General features: G+C 46.8%; 1 protein-coding gene across 8 annotated transcripts in view; it reads right to left on the bottom strand.

The window, feature by feature from the left end:
* The window catches only part of TSPOAP1 (TSPO associated protein 1), a 67,509-nt gene that overhangs the window by 22,851 nt on the left and 21,841 nt on the right, over positions 1 to 22,817 (bottom strand). For 7 of the 8 annotated variants that reach the window (XM_077188738.1, XM_077188736.1, XM_054646956.2 and 4 more), the window contains exons 6-18: positions 20,186 to 20,293; positions 19,271 to 19,354; positions 18,512 to 18,601; positions 17,684 to 17,806; positions 17,181 to 17,285; positions 16,383 to 16,433; positions 10,232 to 10,415; positions 9,711 to 9,931; positions 7,451 to 7,560; positions 5,534 to 5,643; positions 3,306 to 4,121; positions 2,653 to 2,804; positions 629 to 1,192 (exon numbers count right to left, since the gene is read on the bottom strand). In XM_077188738.1, coding sequence (XP_077044853.1) covers positions 629 to 1,192; positions 2,653 to 2,804; positions 3,306 to 4,121; positions 5,534 to 5,643; positions 7,451 to 7,560; positions 9,711 to 9,931; positions 10,232 to 10,415; positions 16,383 to 16,433; positions 17,181 to 17,285; positions 17,684 to 17,806; positions 18,512 to 18,601; positions 19,271 to 19,354; positions 20,186 to 20,293 — 2,718 coding nt within the window. The remainder of the gene's footprint in view (positions 1 to 628; positions 1,193 to 2,652; positions 2,805 to 3,305; positions 4,122 to 5,533; positions 5,644 to 7,450; positions 7,561 to 9,710; positions 9,932 to 10,231; positions 10,416 to 16,382; positions 16,434 to 17,180; positions 17,286 to 17,683; positions 17,807 to 18,511; positions 18,602 to 19,270; positions 19,355 to 20,185; positions 20,294 to 22,817) is intronic. The other variant, XM_077188737.1, reaches the window with a different exon arrangement.

The following is a 22,817-nucleotide window of genomic DNA, read 5'->3' as shown; positions in this document are numbered from 1 at the left end:
AAAAGTCAGAATGGGAAATAGATCCTTTTCCCTGATGTAATACATCCCACAACAGGAGGGCCCACTTCCCCATCGTCACAGAACAATCATTCACCATCATTATAAGCTCTCAGACATCCTCACCACTGTCCTAAAAGAACTCTGAAAGCACTCACCCACCCTACTGGGAGTACCACTGGGAATTTCACTCACCCACTGGGAACCCTAAATAGCCAGTGTCAGAACAGTTTGCCAGTTCTGCAGCCACGGCTGCCTTGCTCTGCCATCCACTAAGGTGCTCTACCACTGTCTTCTACAAACCCACCAGATTGGAGAAGGTCCCTTCAAGTCAGAGAGCACAGCAATGCCAGACTAACATGAGAACATTCTTTTAACCTTTTAACTCTGCAAATTCTTCCTTTTCTCAGTCTGTTCCTCATATGCTAGCAAACAGAATCAAGAGGTGAGCTGCATCTTCCAGGTACACAACAGCAGCCAAAACCCTGACAGTTTGCCACCACTGGACGATGGTGTAGAGGCGATGCTGTGTCACAGAAAGATGCTCAGTGGCATTTTGTCCAACTCCCCAAAAAGGATCCATTGCCCTTCCCTGCACACCTGCCACTGGGCAGGAGATGTAAGCACTTACCTGCACCTCTGTCCCTCCACCCAGCTGTTGCATTCCCTGTTTCTGGGAAGGCCCAGGCTCCATGCCAGGCCCTGGGAGCACTGTGCCAGCACTGTGTTGGGGAGGCACACTCAGGCATTTCTTGTCTCCTTCAGTGTCCGACTCCTGTGGAAAAGTGCCTGGAGCCTGCACCAAGGAAGCACTAGGGGAGGGGAGGTGTGGTGGGGAAGAGGCTTTTTCTGTCAGAGGCTGGGCTGAGCCAACAGGGCTGGAGGAGGGATCAGTCAATTTGGCATCTGAGCTCTCAGCAGGAATTTTCTGTTGGAGCATGTGCTGTGGGCTGCGGGTAGGCAGCAAGGCCCTGGGGGCCCACCGGGGCAGTCTGGAGGGGACAGTGGTGCACACAGGGGAAGTGCAGTGGGAGGATTGCAGCAGGACTGAAGAAATCTGGGCTGGAACTGAATCCACGGACTCCCCGTACTGAGACATCGTCCTCACAGAAACCTCACGGCACACCTGGAACACCTGAAGCTGGGACAAGTCCACCAGGACACTCCCAGCGGTTGGAGAAGTAACTTCTATCACCTGTAAGCAAAAGAACAGGAAGGAATTATTTATTGTGCACAGCTCAGCCCTTCAATTCCCAACCCAAAGTTGATAGAACCCAAAGTTCTGGAGAGCAGCTATGCACAATTCCCACCCTTCTGCACACTATCTGGGAAGAATGAATGTTAAAGAGAAATTTGAGAAACTGAACAGTCTACAAAATATGAATATATCCTCCCCTACTCCAGATTTTAACCCTCCTTGTTTCCTAAGCCTTAAGGAGCTTTTCCCTTTTTTAGGCCACTCTTTCAACTACCTTCCCAGACTCTTCCTTTTTTTCACCTTTGAAGAGGAAAAAGCATTTCCACGACAAAAGAGCAATTATCCAACACAGCATCATTCTGTTTTGCACTGTGCTCCTCAAACAACATCATGTGTGCTTAAGACCACACGACATTTTCAATGCAGAATGTCCTTGGATGTTCTGTATCAGTAACAGTACTGAACAAACAGAACCCTGGGGTGTTTGTATGTTAAAATGATGGAATGGTTTGGGTTGGAAGGAACCTTAAAAACCATCTCATTCCAGCCCCCGCCATGGGCAGGGACACCTTCCACTTGGAGCACCCCAGGTTGCTCCAAGCCCCGTCCAACCTGGCCTTGGAAACCACCAGGGCTGGGGCAGCCAAAGCTTCTCTGGACAATATGTGCCTGGGTGTCATTACCGTCACAGGGAACAATTTCTTCCCAGTATGCCACCTAACCCTGACTTCTGGCTGTGGGAAGCCATTCCCTGTGTCCTGTCCCTCCATCCCTTGTCCCCAGTCCCTCTCCAGCTCTTCTGAAGCCGTTTTAGGCCCTGGAACAAGCTCTGAGATCCCCCTGGAGCCTTCTCTTCTCTAGGTGAACACCTTCAGCTCTCTCAGCCTGGCTCCAGAGCAGAGGGGCTCCAACTCTTGAAGCATCTCCATGGCCTTGTCTGACTCACTCCAGCAGCTCCACATCCCTCTGATGTTGGGGGCCCCAGAGCTGGAGGCAGCTCTGCAGGTGGGGTCTCACCTAAGCATGGCAGAGGGGCAGATTCCCCCCCAACTCTTCTGCCCACGCTGTGGGGATGCCAACTTTATGCTGGAGCACTACACCTCAGTCCTCACATTCACAAGAAAGCCCCAGTGGTGGCTGTGTACTTGTCCTTGTGCTCTGTCCACAGCCTGGGGACTGTTTGCCAAAGGATTAGGCCAGTACCCGGGCTGAGCAGAGGAGGCTGTTTTGCTGCTGGAGGGTCCTGCTCCAGGAGCACCTCCAAAACCCGCACAGATGTCTTTTGCAGTGTGCATCACACAGCCCAAGCAATGTCCCTTCTCTGATGTCACTCCTTTCTGGGCCAAGGACTGTCACTGCCTCTTCAAGACACCTTCCTGGATCAAGCTTTCCATGTCTTATGGTCTGATACTTCATGCTCCCCCTGCAACAGCCCCAGCCCCCTGCACAGCCAGTACCTTCTGTCCATCCGCGTACACGGCATATCCAGTGACCCGCACCCCATTGGAAGATCCTTCAGCATCAATGGTGACAGGTAACCAGCTGATAACCAGGATACCTGGAGAGGGACCAGCTTCCACCTGGACATCCAAAGGAGCATCAGGAGTGCCTGTGAGAGACCAAAAACAATTTCCTCTCTTATCTGGCTACAACATAAAGCTCAACCCTGGTTAGAACCAAAGAGCAAAACTCCCAACCAGACTTGCCCCTGCAGAACTGAACTACAACAGCCAGGCCAGTATTGGGAAATGTCAGACAGAACCAGAGAAAATAAGGTGCTCTTGTTCCGTGAAAGCTTTAATGCACAGAAAACAGAACTTTGCAAAAGTAGCTGAGGCCAAGATGCAGCAATCCTTGGAGCAAAGTCATGGTAAACCATCTCTTCCCTGCCCAACCAGCTGCTCCAACCAGGACAGAGGATGTCTTCCCAGAGCAAATGAAAGCAAAAGGGCTAATCAGATTTTAAAATAAAGTAAGAAAAACATTAAGACAAAACAGTGCAGCACCTCAGGCTTTGGGGACCTAATCAACCTTGCTTCCCTCTGTCCTATGGCTTCCCAGCAAAGGGCCAGCTAAGCACAGCCTCTCCATGTGCAGAGGCCTGCAGTACCTGCTAAAGGGGTAGTGAAGTGTATCACAGCTGAGTCCTGCTCCTGCCCCTTGGGCACCTCTTCCCAAGGACTTTTCATGGGCCGGGCCTCCAGCTTGGCCACATACTGGGTGCTGGGCTGCAGGTTGCGGAAGGTGTACCAGTACACACCCGGCTTGGTCACATCACACTCCTGCCCATTGAGATACACCCCATGGCTGTAGTTGCTGTTGCAGGGAAGCCACGTGACCTCTGCTGACGTGGCTGTGACGCTTCTGACTTTCAGCATCGTCGGTGCCATGCCAAAATCCTGCCCCACAAAGAAAGTGCAGCGCAGTTTATCCGAACTGCCGTGCTCCGTCACCGTCTGTACAGACACGCGGTAAGCCCTGCTGTGTAAATCCAGCTTTTCTATCACTGCTTTGGTCTGAAGGCCACTCTTCACGTTCTGACGTAGCTCTTCATCCACATAGATGTTGTAGCTTTGTATGTCTGGGCAGCCAGCTGGCAAAAGAGGTGGTTCCCAGCCTACAACTATGCTTCTAGCAAGCTGCTTGATAAGAGTCAGTTTTCTTGGGTAAGGCACTGCTGTGTGACTAATGGGCTCCTCCTGGTCTCCTTCTGCTCTGCTGGCCAATGGACTGATGCTACTCTCTTCAATGGAAAACTCACTCTTATCTCCACTGCTGGTGCTTGTACTGACCAAACTTTTCTCCTGGTAGGAGCTATGGGTGAGATCATTCAGCTCCGGAGGCAGAAACATCATGAGGTCATCATCTGAAACTCGCTCAACAAAATTGGAGGGGACCAGCCCTCGCCGGCCATCCATCAGCTCCCCTAAACAAAAAACAGGACACCTGTTACCACTGCTCCTGCCATTGAGCCTTCCAACTCAGCTGCCAGGACTATGGGACAACATCTTTGCCACGGTACAACAGTTCTGCAGTCAAGAGTGGAAAAAATCTCAGGGAGGTTATTCCTGGCAATGCTTCCTGATTTCCTAGGGCTTCCCTTGTTAGGTCCAAAAGGACACAGTGAGGAAACTCACTGCTTCACACATTTCAAAGCCGACTAAGTAAAAAGTTGGGTTGTGTAACTAGCTAAAGGCTTTCTCCTTCTTCATTATCCCATTCTTCCTCATCACAGCTCTTTCACTAACTTTTTTAGCCTTCCCAAACTACGCAGCTGGATGATTTTACGTCTTCTCCCAGCCATACAGCTTTGGGGTTTGCAGTATTTCCTCCAGAAAGTCCATCTTCCCAGCTCTGTATTTAGCTCTGGCCTTCCTTTTAGCTCCCTTCTTTCTTAAGTTAACTTCTCTACTAAAGGTGTCCCAAAAAGACTTGTGGGGACAACAGATAAACAGCACTTGGTCTGTGCAGACCCATCAAACCACAGATGAGCAGCACACAGGGACTGCACTGCCTTCTCCCTTCCAAACTCTACCTACAAGCAAATCAAGTGAAAGCAGGGAAAGCAGAAAAGGTTAGTAAAGAATAATCTTTTTAAACAATAAACAAACAAATGAATGATAAGCTTGGGAATACAAAGAAAGAAAAATGAGGCAGAGCAGTCACAGAGCAAGCAGTGCAACACACATGCGTTTGTCTCAGCTCTTGCAAAGCATCTCAGGAAATCAGGAATTTATCACCCCTTAAGCAAGTGGCTCCACAAAAAAACCTCAGCACAAATTTACAGCCCACAAATCTTGGTTTCAATTCCATCCACCTTTTAGTCAACCAGGATCATGTTTGCAAAGGGACCAGAACAGCAACACTGTGTAACACCAGCAAAGGTCACAATTGTAGTTTGGGTTGATTAATGTATCCCCTCTTTGTCAAAAGAGCACGAGGCAATGGAGTCCATTACCTGCTGCAGTCCCTGGCTCACTACAGGCACCAGAAAGAGGGAAACAGCCCATCTGCAAAAGAGGCTGAACATGTTCCTCTCCATGGTGAGGGAGGAACCATATGGGAGCTGAAACCATTGGGGATGAAACCTGGAACTTGCTGAAAGTAGTGGCAAAATTTCCACTGAAATCAATAGACAAAGATTTCATTGATTAGATTTAATTTATTCATAACATAAATAAAGCAGTTTCCAACAGGATCTGCTCATCCAACAAGCTAACTTTGGGCAGAAACCCTTTACCTTGAGGTCTCAAGATTTGCTAAATTTCTCTCTCATTTTCTGGAGAGAAACCAACGCTCCATAGCAGTTCAGTCACATTTCATTTTACTAAAACACACCTTCAAAGAAGCCATCTTCATCCATGTCTCCATAGATGTAAATATATTCTCCAGCAGTCAGTGGAAGTTCTGCCTCTGGATTTTCATTAGGTCCATCAAAAGGATTGTAGCTGAAATATTTACAATTGGAAGACTTAATTTGCATAGGAACCTTCCCAGCAACACATTACAGCTGTGATGCTGATAAGGTTTCAATTCATTGGGAATGACTCCACTTTGGCAAGCAGCAAAATCCACAGACAAAGGTTTATATGTAAACTGTAGTTTACATATAAAAATATTTAATAACAGATAATTTCTGAGGAGCAGAACAGATGACTTGTTACATCCAAAGGAACAGGGATATAAGGATGCTGAAGGGACTGGAGCATCTCTCTGAGGACAGGCTGAGGGAGCTGGGCCTATTCAGCCTGGAGACAAGTCAACAGAAAGGGGATTTTATCAATGCACAGGTATATTTAGGGTGGGTGTCAAGAGGAGGGCGCCAGATGCTTTCCACTGGTGCCCAGCAACAGGACAAGGGGTAGTGGGTACAAACAAACAGGAAATTTCACCAGAACCTGAGGAAAAACTTCTTTGAGGTTGAGCACACACTGGAAGAGGCTGCACAGAGAGGCTGTGGTGTCTCCTCCTGCTCTAACCCCATTTTAAACAGCACTCCAAAAACTTCACCAGCAAGAAAATTAGACATACATTGGTGATATGGCTTGGACTCTACGCAGTTCTAACCTCCCTACCCATGGATCCTCAGACTAATCAGAGGGTCTCATTTCACAGGAAAATGCCTCATGAAAAACCTTTATCTTTACAAACATCTACTGCCAATTCCTGTTCTTTACCCCTTAAAAGGGATTTCATCATGCCAAAGCAATGTTTATCTCTCTGTGAGCTAACTGAGACCTTACAGGCCCAAAACTCACATGAAGACACAGACCACATCTGATGTGCTCCTCACAAGCACAGAATCATCCCTGTTCTCTTCCTCCCAATGGAAAAGCTGAAGGATAGGTAACACACTGAACTGTAGCAACTTGGGCTTGACGATGATGGCTCAGTGAATCGCAACAGTTATCAAAACATCTGGCTTTTTTTTTTTTTTTTTCTCTTTAAAAATTACAGCCAGAAGCATTTCGGCCAAAAATTTCAGGAATTCTAAGCTGAAATTTTCTTAATTGTTGGAATAAGATTTCTTGGAGAAGAATTCTTGCACTATTCTGAAAAAAACAGACAATTCAATGAATATGTCAGTTGAACTAATTTTAAACAGAGACCAATATTTAAAGTTTCACACAGTGCTGTTCACTGAATAGCTACTGAGCTTAATGTGCTTTTGTTGAGCTAAGCCTGGATTGTGCAGGAAGTTACAGGTCTCAAATCATTCAACCATGGAATGGTTTGAGCTGGAAGGCACCCAAAAGCTCATCTCATCCCACCCCTGCCATGGGCAGGGACACCTCCCACTGTCCCAGGCTGCTCCAAGCCCTGTCCAGCCTGGCCTTGGGCACTGCCAGGGATGCAGGGGCAGCCCCAGCTGCTCTGGGCACCCTGTGCCAGGGCTTGCCCACCCTCCCAGGGAACAATTCCATTCCAATATCCCATCCACTCCTGCCCTTTGGCAGTGGGAAGCCATTCCCTTGTCCTGTCACTCCAGGTATTTGTCCCCAGTCTCCCTCCAGCTCCCCTGGAGCCCCTTTAGTCACTGGAAAGAGCTCTAAGGTCTCCCCAGAGCATTCTCTTCTTCAGACTAGACACTCTCAGCTCTTCCAGTGTGAAAATCCCATGGAGAAATAAGATAAAAGGTCTAACCTATGATGATTATCCACTCCTAACAGTGGTGAGTCCTAGAGAAGATTGTGAAGTAGGGAACTGCGGATAACTGTGTAACTTCACAGAGCACAAGCAATGAGCACTCAGTACCTGTATCGAGCTAAGAACACCTGGAGCTTTGCAGGGCCTTGGCTGCCTGGCTCTGGCATGAGGGAGATGCTGTCAACATCCAGTTCTTCCATTTCACTTGCAGTGTCCACCTAAAAATGTTAAAGATAAGGAGTAAAAGAATACTCAGAGTGCTTGTACATAGTGAACACATCCTCTAAACTCATGGCTGGTGTCAGTCTGGCTCCTGGGCTAAGGACCATCTCTAAGAATGATCTAAGAATGACTTTTTAGGTGAGGAAGTAGTAATAAGAGGCAACAGCCCCAAGTTGGAGCTTCAGAACTTCCAGTCAGACATCAGCAAAAACTCCTTGCCCAGGTGGGTGATACAGCCTTGGGAACAGTTCCCAGAGCTGGGGGATCTCCATTCTTGAAGAACCTGTAGCCTGAGCTCAGCAGAGCCATGGCCACACTGATCTAAAGCTGGTGACAGTCCCACTGGAGCAGGAGATTTGACTGGAGGCTCTGGAAACCTCTTCCACCCCACACATCCATAATTCAGCATATTGGTTTCTTGCTACCTCTAAATGGTAGCTGTGCCTGTATGCAACAGAAATGTCAACCTGAACAAAGGAGCTCTGTTGGATGTTGGGGTCTTTAACTGCTTCTGTCCTCTCCAACACCTGTAAATTTTCTGTAGGATGCCTATGTACTTTAGACAGAGCTTTGATTGAAACTTTTGGTTTTAACTGACTCTGCTAACAGCACATGCTGAATGAAAGTCAGAGGAGGAAGCCCCCATTCCTGTTACAACCTCTCCCTTTCTAGCCAGCAGCTCCTTCTGCACTTCCTAAGCTGAAGGCTGCACCTTCAGGGCATTTGGTGCTACTGGCAAAGCACCTTTGAGAAATTTCTCTCAGTTGTTTTGATTCCGGCGAAATGTTGGGATTTTACATCCAGTGGCAATGGGTTAAGTAATGCAACCCTTCTTCTTGAGGCAGTGCACTCCCTGGGGTTTGTCTGAACTTGTGCCAATGAACCAATTCAAGCTGCCTTTTTAAAGCAGACCTCAAGGCAAACATACTTTTGATGAAGACCCATTGCAGGCACTAGAACACAAAGTATTTTTTTTAACACATGAAGAGCCAATCTCAGGAGGAGTTCAGAGCATCTTTTCAAGGTACTGTACTCCTTGTAATGCAATCTTACCCCATGTCTTTGGAGAACAAACATCTATAACACCCAAACGAAGGGGCTTAGCCTGGAATGTTCCCACAGTTATGTGCTGTGGAAGCCAAACACTCCAGGCCACTGGCTCTTTTCCAAGGGTCCCATACTGATCTCTGCAGGCATCTATCTCTCCAGGGAGGCAGGGTGGCTTCTAAGCTTTTTCTTGAATTAAAAAGTAGGCTTTTTTCCTGCTATAGAACTGCTAACGGTTCCATACCTGCTCCTCCCCAGGTGTGACCTTCACTTTGTCTCTGAACATGGCACTTCCTTGACCTCTTACACAGTGGGAGGCTCTGCCTGGCACTGAAGCAGCCCTTTGTTGTGGCTGTCCTGACCTGGGCACCTCAGCACTTCAGTAGCTTTAGTACTCAGGAAAAAAAGAGCAATAGGTGCCCCTCAGGCCACCACACCTGGCCCTGCTCACCGCACTTCTCTGCCCTAAAGTCTGTCCCCTCCAGTGATGCACAGGAGAGAGCATCAACCGCTGCTCAAGGGAACCCCACACCACCACAAAAGGGTTCCTGGGGAGAAGAAGCAACAACCATTGAGGAGATCTTGGTGACACAAACATGCAAACCCTGTTAGCTCCATCCCTCTTAGTACAAACTTGGCACCTTCTCATGGTTTCTTTCACCAATATCTTAGTAACTAAAAACACCACACAAGAAGTTTGAGTTCCTCATTCACAGCTCAAGGCGAAAAATAGTCTGGACACAGTTTCTCCCCGTGCTAAAAATTCTAGTTTGTAGCCTTTATATGTCTTAGTGGCAGCTGAGATGCCACAAGGAAGCTTAGCAAGAGCTACCTCACACATCCCATCCCATTCCTCCAAGGTCCCAGGCACTGTCTATACAGCTGTTTCCTTCATGGAGCACAGCAATATATTCAAATGAGCATTACAGACATGACATCTGAAGTAATTTCAGTATTTTCCTATGGTTTTCCTCTTGTTTATTCCATTTTCTTCAGGCAGCCAGAAGGGAAAGAATGCAACTTTACTGGTGCTCTCAGCAATGCATGTATTCCCTTCTGGCTGGAAAGCACAGGCAGCAGAGGGGACTGCCATACTGACCTCTGGAGTTGGGCAGGATTTTGGGCTGTTCTGCAGGGATTCAGATTTTGAAGAGCTGGACTGAGACTCCCCTTTCTTGGATTGTTTCTGAGCACTGGTGGGAGCAGCTGGGGAGCCCACAGTGGTGTTTGGCCCTCGCTGCGACAGCTCCAGCTCGTCACTCCCTTCATTGTGAACCTTCTTTGTGCTCTGATAGGGGAGCAACCCAGGAACAGCTGACTCTGCAACAAAATCACCTCTCCATTAGTTACAGCCACAGGCAGGATACAGGATCAGCAATGAGCATCCCAGGGAGCAGCCCAAGTCTCTACAAACGTGCCTCGTTCAACAGACTGGACACCTCAGCTCTCCCTGGCCACAGGCATGCCAACTTCTCTTTACAAAATGAACCAAAAGTAGTTACAACAGGGACAGAGATGCCAAAATTACACTAAATATTTGCATTAACTCCTTTAGCCCTTTTCATTTACATAAATATCAAGCCATTTGTCAAAGGCCTCTCAGGCACGTCCAGCAATTACCCTTCTCCCAGCGGGGCTGCGGGGTGGAGCTGCACAGAGCAAGGGGCAGCTCTGAAGTCACCAGAGTGGAGGTGAGAAGGTCGATTTTTCCTGTTTGAAGTCGGAATTGTTGGAGTTCCTGTGACAGGAGGCTGAATTGCTCTGTTTGACTGCGACACTGGTCTTCCAGATCCTTCACCCGGGCCTGCCAGGAGAGAACAAGGTTAGGAACAAACCCTTGAAAAAACACCGAGGTTCCAAACAGGATTTGCCTTTGCTGCATCTTTTCCCAGATTCCAAGGAGCTAAAGGATGCTTTTAAACGCCCTGCCTAGGAACAGTCATTGGAAACTGGCAGCCTCACACCTCTACTTATTTTAGAAAAGCTGAGGCTCATCATCTCTGAGGATGCTGACTACAAACTCCATTAGGACTTATCCCTAAAATTCTGCATTTGAACTTCAGTATCCTCTTTCAGCCCTGCACAAGACCAGATGAGATAGGTCAGAGATAAATAATCCTTAAAAAGATTCAAAAGGCTTTGCATGGTTTTTGGGGCATTAAAATCATGTCTCCAAAAGGAATTGCTCTCCCAATTTTGTCCATCACTCCAGAGGCCCCAGCAAGCTCCCAAAACCTTAATCTGACCTCCCCACCATTCCAGGCAGGACTGCCAACTGTCCCTCTGGACCTTGGCACTAGGAAGGGCAGAGAGCACATGGGCCCATGTTGCAGAACTCTCCCTTGACGTGGAGAGTGGCACTTTTCCCCCTGGTCCTACAGAGCTGATTTACTCCAGGGAAATGCATGCTGAGGGCAAGAAAGCTACAACTCAGCAAGATGAGGTGCCAAGGAGCCTTGGGAAACACTATGGAGAGGGAGGGACACATTCCTGCTACAGAACCATTTGTATTTTCCCATATTCTCTTTTTACCATCCCTAGAACTTCCCCTTACAAAACATTGCTGATTCCTGGCTGTCTACATATCCCCACATTCACCCAGGTTGTAGGCAGATTAATTCCCAGGTGATTCCAACTGCTCCTTTCCCTTCTCTCGCTGTTTCTTGTAGGTAAGATGCACCAAAACAGATGACTGCACTGCACTCTTCAAAATTTTCCATTCTACCAAATGCATTTGAAGTGTTTTTTCTCCTTTCAACTCAAAAAATAAAAGATGCCTTGAAATATTATGTGAGTCAGAAAGCCCAAGATTTTAAGCAGCTCTAAAAATAACATTTCTGACCTGGATAAAGCTCTCTCTGTGGTCTCAGAGTAACATAAAACCTTTATAGCCGCTCCCTAAGGATTTAGGAGGGTCATGCATTTTTATTTGACTGTGACATATCTGTTTTAGGCACTTCAGTTTATTACTTGTTCCCTCCACAAGTCTAAAGGTGCTCTCATGCTCTAAGGAAAGCCTGGTGAAGTCTCTCAAGTTTGGCAAGAGCCATCTCTGAACTGAATTCAGATGCCAGGACCAACTTCCAGAAGTGTCTGTGTTATCCACTTGCTCACAGTCAATTCCTTGTTTACTAAGTCATGGTGCACAGGATTCCTCTGCCAATATGAGTGTTTGAATTTACTTACAGTTTGGATTTTTCTCATAAAGACTTCTCCCCTACAACATTACATCTCAACAGAGAAAAGAAACCCTCAACAGTAAGAACAGTTGCACTGGATCAAAGGAGGGCTTCTTCAAGTCCAACACCTATCCCTTATCCCACCTTGGGACAGAGCCTACAACAACAGACAGGGTTCAGAATGACAGCAGAACCAGAGGGGGATTTCCTGTCTTCTCTGCCAGCAGATGCATCTGGATATTGTGTTTAATAGCATCATAATAGTACCTTGTCCTGTAAATTCATAAACCACAGTTTAAATCCATTTATACTGGTGGCCATGTCAATAACCTGGATAAATCACAGTTTAATTCTAAGACACCTAATTAGTCAAGTGTCTTCTCAATCTGTTATTCCAAACAACATACAAACATGCCTTAAGTACTACTGCCACATCATACACAAGGTGTACTTCTAGCAACTACTTTGTAGGGGACTGCAGACAGCTGGGAAGCAGCAGGTTTCCAGGGCAGCGCTGGGAGACAGGAAGATAAGGAAGATGAGGACCAAGGACATGGCCAGGAGGTTCAGGGAACCAGCAGGAATCAAGCTCCAGACACAGAGAAGACTTCTGTGTCTGTGCCCAACCCCAAATGGGGAGAAAGAGGAGTCTCCCACAACAGGGACTGGACTTCCAGAAGAGGCTGCAAGAGAAGGAGCAGAGCTTGGTGGGGTCAGTTTAACCACCAACTCAGGAACTGATTCTCCACACCCAACCACCACCACTTCAGCCCCATCCTCTAAGACCCTTTCATTAATGGCTGGAATGTTCCACTTCTCCAGCTCATGCTCTCCTTTCAGATGTGCCTTGCTCCCCTTCTCCATATCTTCTTCTATGTACTTTTCAGATCAGAGAATTCCCATTTTCCTAGAAGGGAATTCTGCAGTTGTGCATTCCAAGGTCTTGCTAAAAGCAGGGCTGATGCCAAAGGAATTAAAGGAACATCCACAACTCCACATCAGTGTGGGTGCAACTTCTACAGGATGTGAGCATAACCCAATAAAGTCCTTTCCTGAGAATTTCTACTGCTTTGCTGCTTTTTTGACCAACTTGTGGCTGGCATTTTTTTTTAAATCCCCTACCTCTAACCCTGCACCTCCTGTGCCAGCAGGGAATTATGAGCCCACCACCAGGCATGTTCAGTCTCTGCTCTCTCTCCTCCATGTGCCTTTGCACAGCCAATGTCACCTGCATTTTATCTCCCCATTCCTCCTGAGATTTCTGCCAGATTGGAAGGTTTGAAAGACGTTTTCTATCAGCTACAAACCCTAGCACTTCTATACCAGCCTTTTTTCGAAACCACCTGTGAACAGGCCAGCTAGCACAGCTCCCAAGCTGGAACTTCATTAGTACCACCTCTTCTTCTGGGAAAACTATTATCCACAATCTCTGCTTCCCATCTTCCACTCAGTTACAAAGCCAGCAGGACCCATCTTCTCCACAACACTTATTTGCAATGTTGTTCGCCACTGCTTTTGGAGTTTGAAGGAAACACTTCACTCTTGGACTGCAAAGACACTTAAATGTGGAGAAGGAGCACAGTTGGGCAATTCTAAAATCTGGAAGTGCCAAAAAAGTAAGCTCCTAATTCTAATTGGTCAAGAAAGCAGGGCACTTAAAGGGAAACACAGCTGCCCCATCAAACTCATAGCGGGAGCTCCTTTAAGTACACTTATTTCTTGGCAATAATACTCTTGCAATCTTTTTCAGAGTATAGTTAAAACAAGAATACCAAGCAACTGTCAAAGTCAGAACAGATGGAAAAACGTCCTGTTTGACAGCATTAGAGCAGTACCTGCATGCAATCCAAAGTACTCTGGGAGCAAGAAGAAAAGCAAAAAGAGATATCAAACCACATCAGCAGTTACACTACAACACTCTGCCAAAGATAATCCAGCACTCAGTCTGAATGAAATTGTTTTCTCACCAAATTACAGTGTCTGCCTTGTTCCATACTGAGATTCCCACCTCATTCCCAGAAGCATCTACTTGCCAAACAAAAGCTAAATCCTACACACTAAATGCATGAATAAGATAACCAGGTACTTTTTGAGGGCCTCCAAATCCCAGTGTGCTTTGAGATAAATGACAATATACTTAGAGTGGCTGCTAAATTTCAAGCCCCCTTTCCCCAGCACATTGCACCCACTCAAAAATGAATGGAATGGACATTTTGTGCTCAGATCTTCCCCCAGGTCTGAGATCATGGAGTTCTGGGAATCAAAGCACAGCTCAGAGCCTGGCTGTGACAGGCTCTTAAGCAGCTGATTGCCTGCTCAGTCCTGCATCCTGCTCCTAGGTCAGGGAAAGCAAGCAAAGTTGAGCTCTGGTCCCCTCATTTCGCAACAAAACTGGATTCCTGGCAGGAGGCTGTCTCCTTTTGTATCTATGCAGTGCCAGAGGCAGTTGAAATCTTGTCTCATGTACTTTGGAACCACTGAACTCCCTCATTCCCATGACCTTAACCCTCAAGCTTTTCTTCCTAAGCTGAGAGGGTGCTTCTCTCCATGGCATTTCTGCACACACCCCATTGCATACTCTCCTCACCCCTGTCACTGCTTTATCTCAGAACTACAGAACACCTAAGGCCGAAGGAGATCACCTGGAGCACTGGGATCACCTGATACAAGCCCTCAGCTCAGAGCAGGGTTGGCTGCCGAGAGCTCTGTCCAGTTCTGAACATCTCCAGGGAGAGAGACTCCACTTATGACAATCATGGGACAGAACTCTTCAAACAGGAAAATGGACTACACTCATTCTTCATTTATATCACATCAAAAAGCAATTCAAGCACATGTGAAAATGACAATACATAGCAAAGACATCTCAAGCCCCCTAATTATGCCATACACTGATGTTCTGGAATGACTATGATTATGGTTAAGTAATTTAAAAGACCGTTGTTCTGCATTAAACTGGCTTTTAATGACAGTTCCTCTTTCTTTGTTCTACTTTATAAAATTCAGGGTCAGGTTGAATCGGGCTCTGAGAAAGCTGGTCTAGTTGAAAGTGTCCCTGCCTATAGCAGGAGGTAGACCTGGATGAACTTCAAGGTCCCTTCCAACCCAAACCATTTGATGATTCTGTGATCTCTGTACTAGTAACATGAAAGCAAGAATATTTAACTGGTAAGGCCCTTGCAGAAGAGCATTACCTTCAAACACAGAACAAGAGGACTGTCTCTTTCTTCCTTTGCACAGGAAGATGTCTGGTTTAAACCTAAATAGCTTCTCCAACCCTTCATTGAGTTAGTTTAGAAAACGTTTGGCAAACATCATAGAATCATCAAATCCCAGAATGGCTTGGACTGGAAGGGACCTTAAAGCTCATCTTGTTCCATAGGCAGGGACACTTTTCACTATACCAGGTTGCTCCAATGGCCTTGAAAAAAAACCACAGCAACCCTCCCTCCCCCTAAAAGCTGCTCAGAACCCAGCTAAACACCAGGTCATGCAGAGCAGCACCTGTATCAGCTGATCCTATCTTTGCAGCCAAATGCAGAGGTCCCCAAAGGGGTGTGGCAAGGGCACAAGATATAATGTCATACCCCCCAATACTCACCCAACCTGTAACATTTCAATCCTGTTCAGCAGGAGCCCAGCACTCTTGGGCTCTACTGGCAGGCCCCATCCAAAGCTGGTGCTATTTGCAGTCATGGAGCAATCTCCATCAAGGACAATTCCCACCTGCATCAACAGTCCTGCGCTCCCAAAAGCCACAGAGCTGCACAGCAATGGGCACAGGGAGTTCATTCTGACAGCCCTGACTGTTTGTCATCACTGGAGACAGGAGCACGAACCCAAGGGATCCTACTGTCTGGGGGTACAGCAAGACAACCTGCTCATCTCAGATGTTTCAGTGCTCAGAAAACCTCTGAGAGAGCAGAAGATGCTCCCCTTGCCACTACACTCAACCCAACTCTCTGACAGTCACTAAATTGTCACATCAAGTTCCAGGGTTTGGCACTGTGCCTTTGCAGCTCCAGGAATCCAATGTTTTCTCCAAAGTCACCCTGACAGACACTGAGCTCATGCCCATCAACCCCAAAGCAGTGCTCAGCACATCTGCCAGGCTGCACCAGTACACTGTCAGCCACCAGCCAAAGCACATTCCCAGTGTGCAAGTCAGAGCAAATGGAACAAGGCTTCACCACTCTTTATGCTCAGGTTTTCCTGCTTTTACCTAATAAATGTTTCTTATTTTTCCTTGATAAAACAAATAGAGCACACATACACAACAGAAATTTTAAATCTCACGAACACAAGTATTCTCCTTTCACATGATGCTGGAAAATGGAACAGGCAGATCTGAGTTTGATTACTAAATGTATCCCTAAAAGAGTTTTTGAGCACAATCTGAATGAAGTAACCAATCTAATGACTGAGCAGGCTAGGATATAATTCCCTGAACTTTAACCCAAATATTACTTTCACTGCAGCAACATGTTGCATCCAATCAAAGCACCACAGCATTTTGCAGAACAAAACCCAGGGCATCCAAACTGATATTATGAATAATCAGCCACTAATCCCTCCTGTTTCTTTTGTCTTACCTCTAGAAGCTGTACTGCTCCCTCATGTTCCCTTCTTGCCTCTGCCTGTGCCTAAGGAAAAATAAGGAAGGGAGTAAATCAGAGAGCAGCCAACTTGAGTTAACTTCTACTGTCATCCTATCTTGGTAGTCCATTGTAGACTGGAGCACAGGTCTGGTGCCCCAGGAGCAGCTGAGGGAGGTGGAAAAGGGACTCAGCCTGGAGAAAAGGAGGCTCAGGGCAGAACTTCTGGCTCTGCAAAACTCCCTGACAGGAGGGGACAGCCGGGGGGGGGGGGGGGGGGCAGCTGGGCTCTGCTCCCAGAGAGCAAGGGACAGGACAAGGGGAAATGGCATCAAGTTATGCCAGGGCAGGGTCAGGTCGAATACTGAGAAAATTTCTTCACAGTCCCTGGCACAGACCACCCAGCACACTGGTGAAGTCACCATCCCTGGAGCAGTTTTAACAGCTGTGTAGATGTGGCTCTTGGGAACATGAGTCAGGAGTTGCCTTTCAGTGCGGGGGAACAGATGGACTCAATCTTGGAGGGCTTTTCCAAACTTAATGATTCTATGATTTTATGATTTAAATCACTGTACAGTCTGGAAACATCTCTGGGCTCTGGACATACAGCAGTGAGAAGTCAGAACTGACATTCACAAGCAAAGCCCTTCACTTTGCTCAGGTACCAGAGTTCACCTGGACTCAGACACTCTTACCCTGTAAACTGACATCTACCTCCCCTATGCACACCTGCAAAGGAAATAAGGTGCAGGAGTCCATTCAGAGAGGAAAATGTCCCCATCACACACCACACACCTGCTGCAACCGCCGGACCTCCTCCTGCTTCTCCTGCAGGACTAGCAGTGCTTCCTTGTGCTCCACTTCCAGCTGCTGCCTCCGCTCTGCCACATTTCTCATGTGCTGCAGGAGAAGACACACACCTACACACCTGAGGGGTGACACTACTGAAACCCTGCCCTGTGTTCTACCAATGGCCACAAAGCCAAACCAGGGCCTGTATTTCATGTCATCATTGCACAAAGAAAGAAATTCCCATCACAAGGCAGAGCAACATTGTCAGAGAAAACCCTCAAATCAGTGATGTCCACCTTATCTCCCACCCAAATCCCTGAAGCTGCCTTTCCAAAGCACCTCTGTCCACTTTGGAAAGCCATGTTCCAGGATCCTGCAGAAGCAGAATTCCCAGTGAAAGCAGAGAGACAAAACAAAGGTTAGAAAAGGCAAACAGACAACCTGTGCCATTCAAAGGAAGCAGTAGGTATTTGGACAGTCCTTCCAGCCATGTGGATGCTACTGACCTTCAGCACCTGCTCTAGATTCTCCAGCTTGGTTTGGAGTCCTTGATTCGTCTGAATTACTGAATCCCGTTCCTTAGTCACTAAAACAACCTGCAGCTTCAGGTCAGCATTCTCAGATTCAACCTGAAGAGAATGGATTTTCAGTGAGCACAAGCAGCCATAGGTGTTCCTTGTAAAAACAACAGAGACCAGTTTATTTCTGTGCTTTCTGCTGACAATGATACCAAACTCAGGAACCTCCTCTGCCTCAGGTTTTCACTTAAATATATGAGCATTTGTATCAGGCCTCAATGTGTAACAATTTATTTGCACACTGCTTCTCTCCCTAGATTCATTTCCTCTTCCCTTTTGCAAGGAGGAAGAGACTGGGATAGGAACAGGCTACATAATGAAGAGATAAAAAAACAAGCACAAGGTCTATAAGCATTTTTAATCCCACATTGTAAGATTAGACACAGAGAACAGGACAGAAAACTCAGTAGTCTGCTGAAATCATCTTTGCCTCTTTCACTTACCACAAGGGATTTTTGGTTCCGGGGTGTACTAAGGCTTGACGACTACCAGCAATGCAAGCAAAGACAAACATTTCCACTTCCAGCTGTTATTAAATATGTAGGAATCCTTATTCATGGTGGCAAATTGACACATGGGACTGACAAATTACTTTCTAACTCTTGTTCATTACATTAGTCCAGAGAAGAAACTGAGAACAGAAGCCCAGATCAGCACACAACCATTACTGAGCTGGAAACTTAAGAACAGCATGTTCTTCTCAGCAGAGTTTTGCAGAAGCCAATGCTGCCAACCTGACAAAGATATTGCTTTTACCTGTCCTGCCCACCCAGCCTTCTCATTCAGCTGCAAGTTCTCTTCAGCCAGTCGTGCATTTTCACTCTGCACCTCCTGCAGCTGGATCTCCTGTCCAGAAAGAGCAGGAATTACAACAAGGCCCTCTGACTAATTCCCCCAGATTATCCTGCAGAGCAGCTCCATTGCTCCTGTTTCCTGATGGTGCAGGATGCTGGTGGGATGCTGCTCGAGGTCTGGGAAGCAACAGTGAGCAGCACTGCACAAACAGAACCCAGGGCTGGATGATGGGGTTGGATCTGGATGACCTTTAATGTCTCTTCCAACTCAAACCAGTCTTTGATCTCTTGAGCAAAGCAAAGCAGAAACAGAAGGGAGAAATCCAGATGCTCTACTATGAGCTGCAAAACCTCCCTGGAATTAAACAGGATTTCAGCCAACAAAAAGCACAAGAAAAAGACAGTGGGATGGTGTTGTTACCATTTCAATACCCATCTGGAGTGCCTGTGAAAATGGTTAAGTATTTCCCCAAATTAGCAAAGGCCATGGAATTTCATCCAGTGGTTTGTGTAGCCATATTCAGCTCACAGTTAGCTGAAAGACTAAATAAACAATCCCAGTCTTAAGGGCTGGAGCCCCAAATTTGTGACACTGTTCAAATGAACAGAAACACTGGTGATTCCTTATTAAGACAAACTGAGGAGAATCCAAGAGAGGCACACAACAACTTCGCTCCTCTTCTCTCATTATGCTCATAAAGTAGGCAACAAGAACACTTACTAGTTCTTTGCATCTTTTATGCTTTTTCCTCACTTCATGCTCAAGGTTTTCACATTTTTTGCGCTTTTTCTTGAGTTCAACTTCCTGCACAAAACAAGCAGAAGTAGATCAGGAAGCCCACACTCTTAAAATGCATATGAAATTCAAGCCCAGCCTCTCAGACCCAGTGCTGCATTAGTTGTTTTTATTTTCTTATGAGAATCTCTTTGTGACAAAGTTAAACAATGTAGAAACCAAGGGAGATTTTTCTGAAAGTTAGGAAAAAAAAAAAAAAATTCACTATTCGTCTCTTCCCTGAGCCTTTCATCTGGAAATAATTCTGCTCTGCTCCCACATGCATGGACTGTTCCCATTTATACAGAACAGTAGAGAGGACAAGGTCTGGGGGACAAAACAAATTTTATACAGATTTTCTGTATAAAATTTTCATCTTTAAACACCAGCTGTGCTATTCTAGCTCCTATTCTAATTCTAGAGACACCCAACAGAGCACAGATATCCTCTTGATCTGCAGCTACTCACTACCCTTCAGATGGACAGGAGCTGCTAAACCTCCCTGTGCACTGTCTTAATTGCTGGAATAATTCACAAGGGGCACATTCCTCATGCACATCTGTCCCCAGTTCAAATAAGTCTAAACCAAACACAGCACAGAGCCTACTGGCATGTTTCCCTCTCATCGGAGTGTGACATATTCCCCTGCCAGCCCAGCACCTGGACCTGGCACCCAGCAACACTCTGCATGCAGATGGCCTGTGTTTTTCTACCAGTTCCCCAAGCTCCCAACTTTTGCAGGGCAGCTGCACCTAAAAGGACTTCAGTCCCCAAAATCTCTACTTGGACTGCACATATGAAACCCCCAACAAAAATAAAAAAGTTGCACACTCCTTCCCCCAAACCAGGTTCACAACTCACCAGCTGCTGTATCTGTTTGCTGCTCTCCTGGTTTGTTACTGCATTTTTGGGAGGAAAATTTTCATGTCCTTCAGATGCAGGTCCCAGTGGTTGCACACCTGGTTCTACCTGAAAGCAGAAGAGATGCCAGAGAGCTCAGGGACATCCTGAGACTATAGAGCACGCTAAGGGAAGAGGGACTTTCCTGGCAGTACTACCCAGGAGAACAGCACTCCACAGGGAACTCCTGATCTCTGAGCTGCACCACTTGAGATGGAGAAAGCTGGACAGCCCACCAGGGATCTCTGTACTGGCAATCTCCTGGAGCCCAGTGCCAACCAGCCCAGCTTGACTGAAGCATCTCCGAGGAACAGCGGGCTCCTGGAAGCTCTCGGATCCAAACTCCCATTTGTGCCTCACCTAATGACCCAATGAGAGGCAGCAGCAACACCTTTCGTGGCCCTCCCCAAAGCGACACAGAGGGGAGAAGGGAGAACACAGCCCACAAAGGGCAGAAATAAGTGAAGATGTCAGAATCTAAGGGCAGGGAAGAGCAGACAAACACTACTAACAAATGCAGCATCCCACCTCTGCTGGTACCTGGGAAGGGCTAAAATGGCAGCAGTGCCATGGCTTTTGTGCACCACCACACCAGATGAAAGGAGACACTTTCTATACACATTTGTACACAAGTTTCTAACAAAATGCCTTTTCATTTGGGTCACAGACAAACACATGTTAATCCTCTGAATTTTTCCTCTTGGCTGATATTTGACTTGACATTGTCTGCCCAGAACAAGCCCTGACTGCAGGGCAAGGACTGAGACACACAGATGAAAAAGGGTCTTGATAAGGTTTTAAACATTAACTGTGAAGTTATTTTTGATAAACAGATATTAGGGACAGATCTTTAAGATCATCAAAGCAAACCTGTACTGAGAGGAAGCAGCAGGACTTTATGAATCCATCTCAGCCTTAGCTTTAGCTGACCTCTCCTCAGACATGGGATTCCTCATTTCACTCTGAACACCTTCAGTGCTGAGGGATCCATGGGATGAGGTCTGAGCTCCCTGTACAGCCAGCCATTAGGGCAGTGTCTAAGCACTGTATCTAGGATGTGATTTTTAGCCTGGTTTTGGCTTGAGAAACATAGGTTTTATCTACATCTATATTCATGGCTCTTATGCTGAAAACCTGAGAGCTCCAAGAGCTCATCACACTCAAGCCCATGCTACCAAGGATTCCTCATTTTTTGCTAAAAAAAAAAAAATCTGAAATCACCTTCCATGTGAACTTTGTTCCCTATCATCCATGAAATAAGGTTCACTGCAGAGTCCAACAGTCTGTGCATCAACCAGCACATGGAAATCTTAGGATCCTCCACCCAACCCACGGCACCTCAAGGGCCCCAGTGCTTGGAAGCTTTCAGGTCTGCTGTGAAACCCATACTTAACTGTGGAATAGCCCTGTGGAAATATTTCTGAGACTTTTTTTGCTTTTCAATCACCTTTCTCATACTAAGTACCAAACTGGTATTTCAGAGAATCCCAGAATCACTGAGTTTGGAAAAGACCTCCAAGCCTATCCAGTCCAAGCTGTGCCCAATCCCCACCTTGTCCCTAGCCCAGAGTTCTGAGTGCCACATCCAGCCCTTCCTTGGACTTCTCTGAGGACGGGGCACTCCAAACCTCCCCAGGCAGGCCTGCCGAGGCCTGAGCACCCCTTCCAGGAAGAAATTCCTGCTGATGTCCACCCTGAGGCTCCCCAGGCCCAGCCTGAGGCCGTTCCCTCTGCTCCTGTCCCTGTTCCCTGGGAGCAGAGCCTGCCCCCCCCAGCTGTCCCCTCCTGTCAGGAGCTGTGCAGAGCCACAAGGGCCCCCCTGAGCCTCCTTTGCTCCAGGCTGAGCCCCTTTCCAGCTCCCTCAGCTGCTCCTGGGGCTCCAGCCTGCGGTGCTCCATATTACAGGATTCAGCCACGGGACTAGCAATAGCATCCTCCCTTCACCAGTGCTGTCAGATTTAGCCTTGCTGACTTATTTGTCAGCCAGAAAATCTTCTGGCAGTGAGGACAGACTCCCCCAAGTCAGAGAAACAAAACACATGCATGAGAAAAGCCATCTTGTCTGACAAAACCTGCAGGATCAGGTGGAAATCAAGGTATGGAAGGGTCATTCAAGGAAGGTAAGGGCAGGGCAGGAGGGGGAAAAAATATCTGTGCATCCCTCTTCATCACAGCCAAATCTGGGGAGGAAATGTGGGCTGAAATCTCAAACTATGAAGAACAAGGCTGAGAACCTCTCTGAAACTGAACTGTCTATAAGAACTATGGAAGCTAAGAAAATAAAGAGTAACAAACCACCAAGATTACGTAGCATTCACCCCAGGGTTTAAAACCCCCTTTGGCATGAACTGAATCCCTCAGTTCAGCAGGAACTGAATCAGTCCATGCAGCAAGTCACTTCTCCAACATTGCCTCAACACAAAATACCTGGAAGATGGCAAATGCCATGCTTCAAGAGTATTCCAGAGTCTTAAGCATATCCCAGTAGACATCTGTACAAAGACAGACCAGTACATTTGACACCATTTCTGGGCAAACTGATAGAAACTGCAAAAAATGGAAATACTTTAAAAAATCCAAACAAACTTATATT

Source organism: Agelaius phoeniceus, chromosome 20, assembly GCF_051311805.1.
Source record: "Agelaius phoeniceus isolate bAgePho1 chromosome 20, bAgePho1.hap1, whole genome shotgun sequence".
Classification (NCBI taxonomy): Eukaryota; Metazoa; Chordata; class Aves; order Passeriformes; family Icteridae; genus Agelaius; species Agelaius phoeniceus.
Note: the sequence above shows the minus strand (reverse complement) of the source record. Positions and strands in the feature narration are given on the sequence as shown.